We start from the raw sequence: 16,113 nt of genomic DNA, 5'->3' as shown, positions 1-16,113 counted from the left end.
AGAATTTTGTGATAGTGGTCCAAGGTTTACTGAAATATTCCCTGAAAAAATAATACTGATGTAAATATAAGCTTTTACAAACGTGTTACTGATCTGTACCTTATTTTTAAAACAAATTCAAACTTTTCAATAAATCAGCAATTTGCCCATAATAGATTTTATTGTCTTTATAAAATACTTGGGATTATTTTAGAAATTTAAATTATTTAAATTTTTGGGAAATGGGAAAAAATATAAATGTAAAATATAAATAAAAAAAACACAAATGTCAAATGTTTTTATCACTACTTAATCTGAATACTAACCTAATTCACAGTGACTGCCGTAGATTACAGTTATAACAACACTTTAATATTAAAACCAATAATACAACATTTTAAAGTTATGCATTTTTATTTATTCATTTTCTGTAACCACTCTTTTCAGTTCAGAATCCTGGTGAATCCATAGCCTACCATGAATCACTGGGTGCAAGGCAGGAACACACCCCTGTGGGGGTGGCACTTCATCACAGGGCATTACACATTCACATCTATGGACACTTTGGAATAACCAATCTAACTACCACTTTGTGTTTTTGGACTGTGGGATGAGCACCTGGAGGAAACCCACACAGACACTGGGAAAGAACACAAACTCCTCAGACAGAAACCTGAGGCAAGGTTTGAACCCCTTGACCCTGGAGTTGTGTGAGAGCAATGCTATGTGTTGTGACACCATGCCACCTTAAGAAATTTTATCTAAACTTCTTAACTAGTTTTAATTCATTAAAAATGATTATCTAAATGTATTTTAATCTATCTTAGTGGATTTGATGAATAATATTAGCTGAATGCCTATTGAATTAGGTGCCTAGAACTGGACAATATTTAACACAATAAAATGTGAGTTTCAACGTTATTTTTTGGTGAGTTCACCAAAGTATTCCTCCAGGATACCTTCAATTTCCTCTTCAGCATAATCCCGTACCTTAAACACACAGCCTTCTGACCCATCATCAGCTCCTCGTATCATAGCAGAGAGCACTAAAGAAAATGGAGAAAATGATGTGATGTGAAGAATACATTAATATGTTCATGAATAAAGAAAGAGTTCTAAAGAACTAAAATGTTGCTAAATGTATTTTGTATTTTGCAACATTACTGTCTAGCAAAGTAATTAGTTAAAGCACCGTTTTACAGAAAAAAATCAAACAAACAATAGTTTTTGACTTAAAAACACCAAACTTTTCTTGAAAGCAATGGATTTTTGGCACAAAAATTCCTTTCATAAGGTTTATAAAATGTGTAGTGTTCTCCAGTGAAAAAGTTTGTTTTCTACAAATAGCCTAAATGAAAGGCAAAAGAGGCTTAAGTACTGAACTGAATAATATAGCATTTTGACTCACGCAGGTAAAATATACAGGTAATTAAATCACCTCTGCCAGAAGAGGGTCTGAATAAACACAGGATCCTCTTGTTCATGGCCACAGCCCGGCCCAGTTCGTATCCCACCCCCAAAGAAGGTTGTGTCACCTCAGCAACTATGACTTAAAAAGAAAACACAAAGAAAAAATCAGCATAGCAGCTTTCTCAGAACAGCCAGGAAAAGATTTCCTTCTGATCACACAGAAATAGTATTCCTCACTGTAAAATGTTTATTCTTTTCTTTCTAACCTGGAATAAGTGGGAGAGTTCATTATATGAGATTGAATGGTCACCAAGAAGGGGTGAGGAGTTTTATATAAAAACTGCACCTTTAGTGGCTTATGCTTAAGAGTGAGTTCTGAATTGCTGTTGGTGTCCTTCTGAGACATACTGTAGCTAGCTTATAATTGCATATACTACTGCTAGTTTTATTAGAGTTGATTTTGCACTGCTAACTTTGATAATTACCTGTTGGTGTTTTGTTGTAAATGTATTGCTTTGTTTATGTAAAACATTAAAAAAACACACACAATCTTACAAGGGGAATGTAACACTCATGACATTTGGTGAAATTCAAAGTCCCTCTACACAAAGCATGGGGTAAGTAATGATTGATACCAGAAGGGTGCTGGATCGATCTCCAGGAAGGGCAGGAGCATCCATGGCTGAAGTGTCCTTGAGTAAAACACTGAACCCCAAACGCTCCCTGGCTGCCAACCATTCAGGGTGTGTTTTCAAAGCCCCTAGTGCACTAGTGTGTGTGTTCACTGCCACAGATGGGTTAAATGTGGAAGACACATGGATAAATGGATCTTACTCACAAAGACACATACCAGAATCCATGCTTACATCTGGAAAAATCAGTGAAGTCAGCAACTAACACTTACATACAATGATGGTGAAATACTACATGTCAACAGGTGTCCAGAGAGTCTTTATAAAGACTCAATATAACTACTTAAAAGCATGTCGGTTGCTGACACTTTGCTTGCAAAACCTCTATACAAAGCATTGGCTGATAGAAGTTGTCAGTGCAGAGGACCAAAACATAAACCTAAGGTCACTGTGCTTAATGCCGCGTGTTAGACCAACAATGAATTATGGAGAAGTGGATGAACATTTCTCAAACTTGGGGACTTAGGACGTATAGTGTATTATTTACAACAGCTTCCTGTAGGCTAGTTGAGCTATGAAGGAAGATAGAGGTTAGTGTATTCAGCATATGTTCTACTATCAAACTCTCACCATCAGATATATTCAGCCACTCCATATCTCTGTCATGAATAGCCTTGTCTCCGTCCAGAACAGCATCCTCACCTGAATCAGGAGAACACAATGTTTAGCCATTGCTGGGATACACAACATGTTCCTGGTGAATTCAATTTCTGAGTAATATTTAAAAAAAACACTTGGTTGTGCCGATTAGAAATATATGTAAGATGGAATTCACCAGGTCCTATTAATTTTTATATAATGCTCCACTGCTCTTGCATTACTGTAAAGAAGGCGGTTTTTAATGATATAACTATAACCACAACATGTTTAGAATATAACATCAAGGCTTTATTTACCACAATGAACACCGCCTGGAGTTCTACCTCTAAACCAGCACTACCTATGCTTTAAAGGCAAAACCCAGCAACAAAACCAATTTCGGGGTTTATGGCTGATACTGGCGGAGTTTTTGTCGTGTGTACTGGCCGTGTTTCTTTTCTGGAGTCTGTGAGGAGTTCTGTACTGACTGTAGCTGCTAGTGATAGATACCTCTCTCAGAGAGTGCACTGTGGCTCACGTGTTCAGTCAACACTCTCCCAAAACACTGCAACTTCTTCACGATTCTCTGATAAACCTCCACGTCCTGCCGCCCTCCGCGGATACTGCCGCAAAAATAGATCTGCATTTCAAGAACTAAATCAATGACTTTCTTAATTGTTCCTAAACAGAAATATGTTTAACTTGCTCGGTTCCTGTGTGTGGCTCTGTGCTCTAGCGCCACCCCGCGGCTCAGTCGAGTTTAACAACAAATACGACCACATCCCGAAATAAAAACGCCTGACCAAATACAGCAAATTCCCAATTCTTGCACTTTCTTAAACACAGAAAAACAGACCGGACAGTGGCTGTTTTTCTCATTCTCTTTTTGGCGCCAAAAAACTCACGAACCCAGAGCAGAGTCTCTTCCCACCCTCCCGGCCATTCACTCAAAAACAAATCAGCAGATACGCAAAAACAGGTATTACACAAAGCGGGAATTCTTACCCCAATAACGTAAGCCCAAATCTGTACAGCAGGAAACTTCATTGGGTTTACGTTACAAGAAAACCTGCTTTGCGGAACAGCCCCCAGGTGTCGCCCGAGAGGGAGACCACAGTGAACTGGGCCGAGTGGAGCTACGCGGCTAAAAACGACAATTACATTTATAGTTATAGTTATAGTTATAAAAAGACACCCTGCCACTTTAGAAAGGAAATTGGCGCATTTTATTATAATGACAATGGTCCTTTTAGGATGGTTCTGTTTCTTTACAGTTTTGTCCTGGACTGAAAGCTCAGTGGTCACAGTGAAGAGAGATGTTAAGGAGTATGGCCATTTTAATTTAAGAAAATCTTTAGTAATTGCTATTCAACTGTCAAGTGCCCTTGCAAGACATTAACACCTCTCTTGACTCTAAAAGCAATTGCCCTAGCAACCATGAGAACGATAGGAAGAATCTAACCCATAGCAACCACCTACAACTAACATATCAACCACGAACAAAATGTTTCAAACTGAGAGTGACCACAGGGCTTAAAACACGCAATAATTCTGCATTTTCTCCTGGCTTCAACATAGACCCACACTTTAGAGTCTGGTGGTCTGTTACTGGAAACCCTTCCGAGTGGCGTTTCTCCTGAAAGGAATATCTCTGGCGTTTCCTGACGTAGGTATCACACAATTTCCGCTTCCTCGAGGAAGACCGAGTTAGTGACAGCTTCTGTTTTTCTGTTAACGGATAAAAGAAGAAACAGATCGGAAAAACGCACACAGCAGGGAGACGGAGAGTGTTTTACTGCTGGCCGAGTAACCGCTGGACAGGTAGGGTCAATGTCGTTAGTTTGTCACTGAAAATGGTGTCCGCAACGCGTTGTTTTGGATCTCTCTCTCTCTCTCTCTCTCTCTCTCTCTCTCTCATTACAGTAATTCAACCGGCAAGGTTTTAGGGGTACGTTAAGGGGGATTAGTGTTAAGCCAGTACGGTAACGTAAATGGTAGCTATGTGTAATGTAATGCCACCAATTAACAGACACGACATTGTTTGTGTTTTCGTGTTTGTGCTTGTGTGCTTTCTCGCGCGGGGCTATTACATTTACTTAGTGATACTGAATTACTTACTTGCTTACACACACAAACACACTTCGGCTGAGTGCGGTGCTGTTAAAAGCTGAACCGAGTTAAATCAGTGTGACAGTCCTATATGGCTCCCTCTTCACAGATCTGAACAACCGGTTCCTACACCTAAACACTGTAGAACATATCCTATAAGGAGACTTCTCGTTTTGGGAACTGTGTACACCAGGGGTGCCCAACTCCAGTCCTGGAGGGCTGGTATCCAGCAAAGTTTGGTGATTGCTCTGCTAAAACACACCCCTTAAACCTGGCAATTAATAGATGAGATGACTCAGGTGTGTGTGAGCAGAGGTATAACCAGTTTGCCCTCCAGGATTGGAGTTGGGCACCCCTGGTGTACAGAGTTCTGACACATAAGGTGTCAGAAACATGGAAACCACTGGAACACAGTCAGCTCACATCTCTGTGAACATCCCTGTGAGTTTGCACCATTGAAGTTGCAGTAGACAGTTTCAGATGCAAACACGTTATGGAAGGTTTGTCTGTCAGGTTTAGCAACGTGCTTTTCATCAGTGTTTCCTCTTTTTGTGTGTACAAACATAGGCCTGCAAATCTGAACTTGGAGTCTGTGGATGGAAGTGGGCAGGGCCCAAGACATGGGTCCAGAAAGAGTGTTACCGAGCTCAGAGGATGACCTGGTGCAAGACCGGACCTCAGACACAGCCGTGGCAGAGGAGTGGAGTGGCGAGGATATGGAGGAAGAGGATGGAGGAGCCGGGGACGAAGATGAAGACAATGGGGGATATTATTATCAGCCACTGAACCAGGACCCAGATGGCATGAACAGTTCAAACATGGAGCAAACCGATGAGGGAACACATGCAGAGCAGCTGCAGGACGTCCAGGACAGAATAGAGGTATGGGTTTTCACAGGGTTAAATATTGTTTTATACAGTAATACCATGTTTCAGTTTTTTCCATTAAAGGTATTATTTGTTATTATATGAAATTTGTTAATAATGTTATTTCAGATTGTGCTGAAACTTGTACCAGGATTTCTTTACCTTGGTAAGGAAAAGAAGTAGGATTTGCAATGTCTTCAGCACAAATGTACAATTTTTCTGTACTGTTATTGTACAGTACTTATTTGTAATCCTAATGGTTAATATTTATTTATTTGTGTATAAGTAGAAAAGCCTGTTTTTACCCCTTTACCCCTCACTAATAATTCAATATAAATGGATGAATAACCATTGCAAATTAAAAAAAAAAAAAAAAACATTGTTTAATTTAATGTATTATCTAATGTTCTGTGAAGCAGACGCAAAGGAATTGAATGTTACAGATGTACAGTTCCTAGTGCTGGGTGATATGAGCACAAATCAATATCATGATTAATTGTACATTTTACCACGATTATGAATAATGGACAATTATTTTGGTTTTGTATTTTTGACCCTCATAGTTCAGTGGTGAGGCTTGTACTGTAAATATGCTCTAGTATTAAAGCTGGGACATTTTTTCTAATGTTGCTGGCAGCTTGTTCCTCTCTTGCTTTTTGAGCACTGTTTGTTTGGTGTGATTGCTTTGGTCGCTGAAAATTTTTTCTCAGTGTTTACATTTGACTTGACTTTGTGATTTGAGTGCTGTGTTTTGACTACGATTAAGACGACACTGAGCAAACACTGTGGTTTTTTTTTTTTATTTCCTTTTGGTACTAGAGTTGCTTGGTCTGCCTCAGCGTTTAGGTTGCTTCCATGTGGCAGATAGGGGCAGAATCATGTGACTGTGTCTTCTGGCAGTTTGTTGTTCCAGTTGGCTATAGTAGCACTATCTGTATAAGGCCACGGGTTCTGAGTCCCATTGTGGGACTGGGCCAGGATGGTATCCCTTCCTTGACTTCTCTGGCTTGTGAGGAGTCCTGCTGGAATGAAAGGCACACATGCTTGTGTCCAGTACTGGGTCATTGAGGGGAAAAAAGCTTTATCATTGCCTCATCTGTCAAACAACGTTATGAGATTTTGCAATTGAGACTAGAATGTTATTCTTAATTCAACACTGACATGGTACGGAATCATTGCCAATGATATTTCAGTAGTACATATAACGGAAAAAAGTAAAAGACAAACTGGCCAGCCATCTCACCCATCTAAACATTCATTCATTATCTGTAAGCGCTTTTCCAGTTCAGGGTCACGGTGGGTCCAGAGCCTACCTGGAATCACTGGGTGCAAGGCGGCAATACACCCTGGAGGGGGCGCCAGTCATTCACAGTGAAACAGTCTCACACCTACAGACATTTCTGAGTCACCAATCCACCTATCAACGTGTGTTTTTGGACCGTGGGAAACCGGAGCACCCAGAGGAAACCCATGCAGACACTGGGAAAACACACCAAACTCCTCACAGACAGTCACCCAGAGCAGGACTTGAACCCACAACCTCCAGGTTCCTGGAGCTGTGTGACTGCGACACTACCTGCTGCACCACCGTGCCGCCCCTGAAATATTCAGATTTTGTAAAAATAATAACAATGGATTAGTAAAATAGATTTATCAAACAGCTTTTTTTTCTTGATTTCCATACTTGGACTCATTAGAACTGACAATCTACTTCTGAACTGAATGTTTCTGCAGGAACACCTTCATTGCTCCATGGTCCTACAGTTCTGAAAGTGACAAGCCTTGATTTAAAACTTTATGATTATGTGATTAACAATACCTAAAAGTTCAAATACTGGCAATCATAGTAAACCCTCGCCGATAGTTTACTGACATTCATTATCTATCCTGCAGGCTATGGGTTTGTTCCTTCCTCAGCCCCCACCTCCGGACAGCGATGAGGAGGAGGATCCCGAAGGAGCTGCTGCACGACGGAGTCATGCATCCATTCCCATGGATCCTGGTAAGCAGATTTTCTGAGGATTATACTAGAAGGGTTGTTGTATTTAAATGTTCACTCATTTGCCTTGCCATTGTTCACAGACCATGTCGAGCTTGTGAAGAGGACCATGGCAGAGGTGAATTTGCCAACGTTGGGGATCCCTGCCTGGGCACAGGAGATCTCCGATGACCAGTGGAAGGACATGGTCCAGAAAACACTTCAGTCCCGACAGAGCTCTGCGAGCCTCATACTGGAACACAAGTGAAACCACCCAAGGCCTACTTTGTTTCCTCCACCTAGAAGTTCACATTCATAAAACCTGGAGCCAGTAACAAGGCTGAGTAATAACATATGCAAATATTTCACTTTTTGATTTGTTGTTGGAAGAAAACTACACCCTACAGACAAAATTTAACTTCAGCATTCTACAGTCATATAGTAATAATGTACCATATTGCTGCATGAACGTTCCTGAGGTACCTCGGGATTAGTCAAGGTGAATAGCCAGTGGGCTATGTGTGCCCCCCACCCCCAACTTCACATTTAACAAGTGTTAATTTATTTATATCCCAGCCTTTTTTTCTGCATACAATCTATTGACTCATTTCAGTAATGTATGTTTCACGTGTAGTTGCCTTTAAAATACAAACTTTATCCCAAAATCGTTAACAGATCATTGTATCAAGTTTGTCAATCTGCTTATCTACTAATAGTGATTGTGAATTTGAATCTTTTGAAGCTTTGTGATCAGTTTGCGCTGTGTGTGTGCAGCATCCCACACGTTCAGAAACACTTTTTTTTTCCACTTTATTTTTGGTCTGTACATACATGAACATCTGTACAAAATATGACTTTCATACTATGTAATGCTCTACCTAAATAAAGTACAACATATGTACATATGACTTGGAAAGCAGCTTAAGATTAGTGTCAGACACAGAAAGGGCACTGGGAAGGAGAGGGAGGGGCAAGTGTGGAGAGACCCATACTTTCATAATTTCCCTCTACTGTGTTTGTTAGTAGGTGCCAGACAGCACATGCTTAATCCACAGGGCAAGGCTGATCAGCAATTGGGACACTGGAAAGATGTAGTTGTAGGTCAATGCTGTTGAAAGCCTTTTAACAAGACTAACAAGACCAGATCTTTTAAATCTTAATGCTCCCTGGAGACGATAACTCATGAAGGCTCCGCAGTTTGAACTGGTTTTGCCAATTACATTCAGAACTGTTCCGTTGAAGTCAGTGATTACAGTGTGAACACTGGTAAAGGACTGCACCACATTGTGTTAAGCTGACCTCAGATAAGCGTAGATGAAGCAAGTGTTGTGTTGTCTGGCTGCCTACTTAAGGAGTAAATATTCTCTTGGAATGATCAGAGCAGGTGATGCTTCACAACAGAAAGGAGCTGGTGGAAGCAACCGAAGCAACAAGAAGAGAAGAAATTACGTTTTTGTAAGAGGTAGAGGGAAAATCATAAAAGATGTGACAAGCAAGGGTGCAACCCTAAGCAATATACAATACAATATACAATACACAATTATTTGCAACAGTAACTGTAGGCTGTCTGTTTCCCCATATAACCAGCCTGGGAAAGTTAAGCAAGCATTTTTCTTCTGTATAGTCCTAGCGAGAGGATTGTATAGCGCTCAACCGTACACATTTCAAGTGCATGTTTCTTTTTTTCCTCTTTATCTTCTTTCTAAAAATATTGCTTAGGCATTTAAATGCATAATCTATTAAAAGTAATGGCAAGCAAGGTATGTGGATGAGAAGGTGAGTGAAAAGATCCCCTACACTTACTCTGCACTAACCCTTCCCATTCCACATCAAAGACTTGGTGTCAAACAATAGAAAAACAAAAGACAAAAGATCAGACTAAGAAATTAGAAGAATTTAACGGAGCTCTTATGATTTCTGGGGAAGCAGTTACAAATCAATTAACAAATAAAAAAAAAAATAGGTATTTAGCCACACACCAAATGGTGGAATCAAGTAGGGTGTAGCTGGTAGCTGTATGGCATGTTTTCTTAAAGACAGAAATTGAGACACAGCATTGCCCTTTGGCAGATTGATCATGAAACAAGGAATGATTTGCTGGTGTAAGTCAGAGGTCATCACTTTGATAAAGGAACCAATACTGTGATCTTCAGTGTGTAAACAGATCACTATTAAGGCAGGAAAAGGATTAAACCTCACATCCTGCAATGACAATATTTTTGAACCATTTTTGTGACCAAAACTCCCATTAAAGCTAGAGTATGTAATTATGTACAAACCAGAAAGTTTAAGCAAGTTTTTGTAAATAACCAAATGAAAAAAATATCACCCACTTACGATGAGCCCTTCTTCAATAACCACCCTCCCCCCACACCCCGAAAACACAAAAACACACTGCCTGAATGCATCTGGATGAGATGAGTGTTGAAAAGAGGAATGCAATGCATATTTCCCACCTTTTTTCTTTGTTGAGAAATGCAGACTGTTGAAGGTATTTGTGTAACTTTCTATGCCATTCCCGTCTAGCTTCCAGCAGTGTGTAAAGCCATGTGGAGGACCACATGCATGCGGGCAGGTCTTAAGTTAGGTAGGTATACAGTCAGGTAAGCCACAAAAAAAAAAAAAAAAAAAAAAAAGTTAACTTTTTTTTAGGTTTTTTTTTTTTTTGGACCTGTGACTGCCAGACATTTTTTCTTTTATCATAGTTTGTAATTTAATGTTTGCTATCAGGATGCGAATATTTTAAAAACTGAAAATTACTGTAAAATAAACGACCTACACTAAGTGCTAACCATTTAGGCTACATTTACACTGCAGATCCCAGTGGCCCAGAAGTTTCTGACCAAATCTGAGGTTTCAGGTTGTTGACAAATTTAAAAAAATATATTATTTGTGTCCTACACTAATCTGAACAAATCACACATAACAGGTTTTTCTTGGTCCACACAGTGTTAGAACCGTCTTATTTAATGCCAAATTTGAAGCATTTTTCAGTTACATAAGACGTGTAAAAATGAGTGTCACAACTGATTCTGTTCTGTCCTTGGTTAAATATTTTATTAAGAAAAGCCATAATTCTTACACAAATTAGTAAGTGTGACCATTATAGATACTCGTCCCTTAGTAAGAGTGAAATAAAGTGAAGGGTGCTTGTTTGTGCTTAGAATGATTAAATATACTGCAGTGGGATGAACCTTTTCACATGAAACCACCCAGTTTTTAAATAACTACAGTCAATGTTCGGCAGTCAGACATTTTTTAAACATTTAAATCCATTTATTTAATAAATTATTTTGTAATTAGACTACCTGTTAAAAGGTGAAGAGCTGTGTTCATGGACAAAGAATTTTGAGAAGCTGGAGAATACTTGTGCTGTCAACCAGCACCTGCCTACACTGTCCCCCCTGCAGAACAAGCCTCAAGATTTGGAGGTTCACACAGGAGTTTTTCTTGCCACTTTCACCTTGGCAGCACACATCTGTCATAAATATATAAATATCATTACTTGACAAAAATTGAATTGAACAATGCTTCACATGGTATTCTTCATTTTAATAACAGGAATAAAAAATGGTATGTTTGATTTTCATTGTAAAGTTCATACACAGGCCACTGAGAATTGTTTTTTTCAAAAAAAAAATTACAGAATATAAGCAATTTAGTTTTTTCTTTGTAAAAGAAAATGCAATTGAAAGGAAAGAAAGCACAAAAGGGCTATTTGTGAGCAAATAAATCTCATACTCCTTGAGGTAAACTTCTTCCCAATATTCATGCAACATAATCACACACACTGCTGTGAAAGACAGGAAGATACCTCACTGTCGTTATCATAATTTTTTAAACAGAGTACTGTTCCAAAGCCATTCTGCTTTGTAAAAGCAATTGTAAAACAGCATATTGCTTTTTACCAGCTTGATTTTCTGTGACAACAGCCTTCTAAGCACAACTTCTAGTTTAAGAAATATGAAAAAGTAATCATTTGGTGTTTAACTTTTTTGACAATGCAAATGAAAAATTACTTTTCTGTTTCTTGTATTTTACAATGAAAATCAAACAACCATCCCCTTTTTCCATTTCTTAAATTGAATGAATTAAAAAATATATACATAAATATATAAACACTCCCTCACTTTTGTTGTCCAGGTTTCCTTAGTAGCAGAAATTAAGAGGAAGTTTCAGTTGGACTCACAATTCACACGAGTTCTGGCTGTTCAAACTGAGACCCAGTGCTGCCAATCTCATTTCTCTACCACATATGAAAGTTCCCAAATCTGGACTGACCATATCAGAGTCCATGCATCACATATGAAGAAAAAAGAGCCACTTGTACTTGCTGTGTAAATGTAGCCTTAGACAGTAAGCCTTCTAGAATCAGATGCTTTACACTAGTTTATGTCCACTCCCGACCTGATAACAGGACTTTAAAATAATTTCAGATGTCACAGAGGGAAGCATGACGCATTGTCTTGAGGAACTACTGATGTCACTTGTTTGCAACCATATTTGTGATGAAAAAATTATGACAAGTATTATGACGAGCCTGTTTCCTTTGTTCTGTTGGAGGCCAAAGGCTCAAGTTACTTTTTCAAAGATCACAAAGACATCCATGTAATGCTTGTGGCACATTTTGTTTCTTTACATTCATATGCTCCACTCAGTCCTACAAGAGCAAGGCATGATCTACTCCCACCCACCTCCCCAAAAAAATAAAAAAAATAAATAACAGACCTGTATATACACAAGGGTCCATAAATCTTGCTCATGCAGAAAAATGTATGAATAGTCAATGCTGCCATTGAGTTCCTTGTTATCTTTGGATAACACAGTCCATTGTGTTAATTATGGACCCATCAAACCAGACAAGACTGAGTGAACACTGATTGACAGATGCAATGCAGAAAAGGCCATTAAAAAAAAAAAAAAGCAAAAGGCGCGAGAGTGAGAGAGATAGAGGTGACTAACAATTAAATACAGACAACAAAACTAGTGCAAATAAAATTAAAATTAAATGTGGGGAAAAAAGGAAAAAAACATGCTCTGATTAGGTGAAGACAATTAAAATGTTTAGTACAAATCAAACATTAAGTCTTGTGATCACCACTTGGGATTTTTCATACTAGAATGAGTGATTTTCAGTGACTGAATAGTGGAGGACACAGGACCTCGCCACCATTCTACGTGTTGGCCAGAATTCTGCAGAAGGGGCTCTCCAGAGGAGGTGAGAAAGGAAAGAGGAAGAGGCAAAGAGAGGAAAGAAGAGGAGTTTACAGCAGGCGACATTTCTGGACAAAGACAAGAGGGACAGATTAGGCATGGTGCAGAAGGGTGGAGATGGTGTTCCCCGGTCAGAGAGCTTCCTGATTAGAGGTCAGGTACTCCTCTGCCCGCTTGTGGGCTTCAAGAGCCTTTATAGTGTATACATCCTGTGGCAGCTCTGACTTCCGTCGCATCAGCACCTTGTCCTTCTTCAAGTCCTTCATCCCCTGTAAAGCATCAGACAGAGCTCAAAACAGGAAATGAAGAGAAGAAGAAAAAAGACACAACTCCTCAACCTGATGCATCTTTAGATCTAGCTTCTAGACAATAGTAAATTTACATCTAGGATTTGTAATGTAGTCTGGTGAGGTAAGATGTGATCTCGTCAGCAGAGAGACTTTGCCATAAATGTAACAGTTGTGTTGGGTAATGTACCTGTATTTTCATTTTAGTTTATTTTTACAGGATGTAAAGGCAAATAAAAATTCAGCCATAATTACTTACATTACATCCACGGCAAAACAACAGATTTGTTGCCTTTTGTAACTCTCCCTTTACAAAGCATTGAATTAGTTAAGAAATTTCACACTCAGCTGGCTTCTATTCCTACGTTTAGAAAAACAATCTACAATATATTTTCTGTACTCAATCATAAGTGTCCAGAGTGTGTCATCATTAAGTAAGCAGCCTAAGATGAAGCACTGGAATTTCTGAGAGCCTTAAGGAGTAAGAGTTGTGTTTGAAAACCCTTGCATATTTGCCTATTAATAGGGAATGAGGAATTCAAGCTGGCAAATAACATAAGCATTTCACTAGGGTTGATAGATGTTTTAGTGACAGGATGTACAAATGATTGTATGTTTTAAAATGGGCAATAAGAATTGTTTCAAAATGAGACCTGATTATGAATCTTAGCTCTAGCTTTAGCTTTCATCGTCGCCTATTTAAGGCAGAATAGTGTATTCAAGTCAGAATCAAAGTAACAGCCTCGTCTAATCAAAATACGTAAGATGGATTTAGACAACACAGGCTTGCAAATACAGGGAAAATGGTGGCCAAAATGGCTTTCTCTAGCATAAGCAGATGTTTTAGTGAAATGATGTACACATTTCTGTGTAAACAGGTGGATTATGGCACATTCCTTTTAGCTATTATTGTCCATATTCCTTAAACACGTCTCTTGCTTGTTCATGTAAGCTCAGTTTTCCTCGAACTGGCAAAATGGTAGAGAGCTTTTTGTCTGGGGAGGAGGCAGACAACTCTCTCCACTGAACTGAATCTGTTCTGTAGTTCCCATTTTAAACGTTTGGTGTCAGTATAACAGATTGTGACTTTAAGAGACCACATCTGGCCTCATGAGGTTATGGATAACAAGCAATTCCTATGAACACAACTAACTGTTATCTTTTACAAGTAAGACTTGACAGTTTCCAAACATTGTGTCCCAGAATGGGTCCCAAAACTGAACTTGACATTTTACGAGGCATTTGTACAATGAAATAAACAACATAAATGTATAAGGAGTTACTTGTTTTTACATTGTTACCTGTAATATTCCTGGGGATGACTTTTAGTTTTTTGCTATGTGGCAGAAATTAGAAATGGTAATGTTTTGAACGACACCTTGCATTACACCCAATTTTTAGAACACCATTATTATCTAACAATCAACTGTGTTTTGTGAATTAGGTAGATATCAAATGAAATTCAAGATCTAATGTATGTATATTTAAAAACCTCGATTCATACATATGATCATATATGCTCATATATGTATGCATTTACACAGATGTTCACATTATTTCTACTCGAAGTCCCATTCTCTCAGCTCCACTGACCATATAGGAGCACTTGGTCTCCAAGACTGCGCAGGATGGAAAAGATGGGTTAGGTGGTGGAGGGTGTGTAATGTGGAAGAAGGTCAGACGAATTCGGAGGAGCTAGATTACTGAGAGTTTTGTAGGTGAGAAGGATTTTGAACTGAATATGATATTCAACTGGGAGCCAGTGGAGGTTTTGGACCTGGTGAGGGTGAGGAGATGAGCAGCAGAGTTCTGGACCATCTGCAGTTTATGGAGTAGTGAGGAGCTAATGCCAGGAAGAAGTAAGTTACAATAATTGAGACAGCTGGAGATGAATGCATGGATGAGACTTTTAGTAGCGGACTGGGAAATAGATTAGTGGATTTCAGACCACAAGGGAGGGGGTCAAAGGAACATCAACAATTGATAGTGTGAGGTGACCGGTTTTATTGAAGGCAGATTTGGAACCAATGAGGATAAGATCAGTTTTGTTACTGTTAAGCATCAGTGAATTGTGTGTCATTCAATTCCTGATTTTTCAAAACTGAGTTCAAAACTGGAGTGGTGAGCTATTGATGGAAATGGTCCAGAGGTAAATCTGTGTGTCATTGCCATAACAGTGAAAATGGAGATTAAAATGACAAATAATCTAGGATCTAGGTCCAAAAAGTATGACAAACTTGTTTATTTTGTGCTGCAGTAACACTGGTGTGGTGCTGGTGTGTTACTGTTTGTTGTGATGTGTTTTTAAAACCTTCAGTGTCACAGCTATGCTAAGAATAGCCCACCAACCAAAAATAATCAGCCAACAGTGTCTTGTGGGCAGCAACATAAGCTACTGTATCTGACGTTACATCTACAAGGCAATTAATCAGCTCAATTAAAGGGCGCTGCTAAATGTGATTCCATTTTTTTATTACCCCTAAAGTCAAAGCAATGCAGCTGGGTATACCACAATTATGCTGGAGGAACTGTGGCTGCTTTGATGCAGGACAATTCCATATTTTCTGGGAATGCATTAAAATCCACTATTATTGGAATGAAGTTTGGGATCATATTATCAAAATCTTATCCCTAGATATTCCAAAGGGGTTCTTAATATTATACATGGGAAATTTGCCAGATTGGCTAGTTGGGGCAGATAGATACCTACTGCAGATCTTTTTAGTTGCTAGCAAAAAAGCAATCTCTAGAAAATGGCTACAAGCAGACCCCCACCATTGAACTGTGGAAGAATATTGTTAATGAGATTTATGAAATTGAATCCCTTACATTTGCTCTGAGATAAAAAAAAAGAAAAAAAAAGATCAAATTAAACTAAATGAGGAAAATGGCTGATTTACATTAATTCTTGACTACATTTAATGATGATTATAGAAGAATCCTATTCCAACCCCAGTCTCTTTTTATTTATATATATTTTACCTCATAACTCAGGTGAT

At 38.8% G+C, this 16,113-nt stretch overlaps 3 protein-coding genes across 5 annotated transcripts in view; 1 reads left to right on the top strand and 2 right to left on the bottom strand.

The window, feature by feature from the left end:
- The window catches only part of dnph1 (2'-deoxynucleoside 5'-phosphate N-hydrolase 1), a 56,722-nt gene extending 53,129 nt beyond the window's left edge, over positions 1-3,593 (bottom strand). For 2 of the 3 annotated variants that reach the window (XR_010804103.1, XM_066679808.1), the window contains exons 1-4: positions 3,171-3,593; positions 2,652-2,723; positions 1,418-1,528; positions 939-1,025 (exon numbers count right to left, since the gene is read on the bottom strand). Coding sequence is in view for 2 of the 3 variants with exons in the window: in XM_066679808.1 (XP_066535905.1) it covers positions 939-1,025; positions 1,418-1,528; positions 2,652-2,723; positions 3,171-3,306 (406 nt within the window). In the remaining variant the exon portion in view is untranslated. Of the gene's footprint in view, positions 1-222; positions 1,026-1,417; positions 1,529-2,651; positions 2,724-3,170 lie in introns of those variants that run through there. The other variant, XM_066679807.1, reaches the window with a different exon arrangement.
- A 734-nt stretch (positions 3,594-4,327) lies between these two features.
- On the top strand, positions 4,328-8,839 carry mea1 (male-enhanced antigen 1). The gene is made up of 4 exons (XM_066679806.1): positions 4,328-4,481; positions 5,337-5,650; positions 7,529-7,637; positions 7,718-8,839. Exons 2-4 carry the CDS (start codon positions 5,366-5,368, stop codon positions 7,879-7,881), a joined length of 558 nt encoding a protein of 185 aa, XP_066535903.1. The 5' UTR covers positions 4,328-4,481; positions 5,337-5,365; the 3' UTR covers positions 7,882-8,839.
- A 71-nt stretch (positions 8,840-8,910) lies between these two features.
- The window catches only part of ppp2r5d (protein phosphatase 2, regulatory subunit B', delta), a 35,763-nt gene continuing 28,560 nt past the window's right edge, over positions 8,911-16,113 (bottom strand). Inside the window, exon 17 of the mRNA XM_066679803.1 lies at positions 8,911-13,096. Coding sequence (XP_066535900.1) covers positions 12,959-13,096 — 138 coding nt within the window. The 3' untranslated portion in view covers positions 8,911-12,958. The remainder of the gene's footprint in view (positions 13,097-16,113) is intronic.

This window comes from Hoplias malabaricus, chromosome 8, assembly GCF_029633855.1.
Source record: "Hoplias malabaricus isolate fHopMal1 chromosome 8, fHopMal1.hap1, whole genome shotgun sequence".
NCBI lineage: Eukaryota > Metazoa > Chordata > Actinopteri > Characiformes > Erythrinidae > Hoplias > Hoplias malabaricus.
Note: the sequence above shows the minus strand (reverse complement) of the source record. Positions and strands in the feature narration are given on the sequence as shown.

Coding starts and splice junctions, on each gene's coding strand:
- mea1 (XM_066679806.1), top strand. CDS start 5,366: ATGGAAGTGGGCAGGGCCCAAGACATGGGTCCAGAAAGAGTGTTACCG. Junction 5,651..7,528: donor ACGTCCAGGACAGAATAGAG/GTATGGGTTTTC, acceptor TCTATCCTGCAG/GCTATGGGTTTGTTCCTTCC. Junction 7,638..7,717: donor ATCCATTCCCATGGATCCTG/GTAAGCAGATTT, acceptor CATTGTTCACAG/ACCATGTCGAGCTTGTGAAG.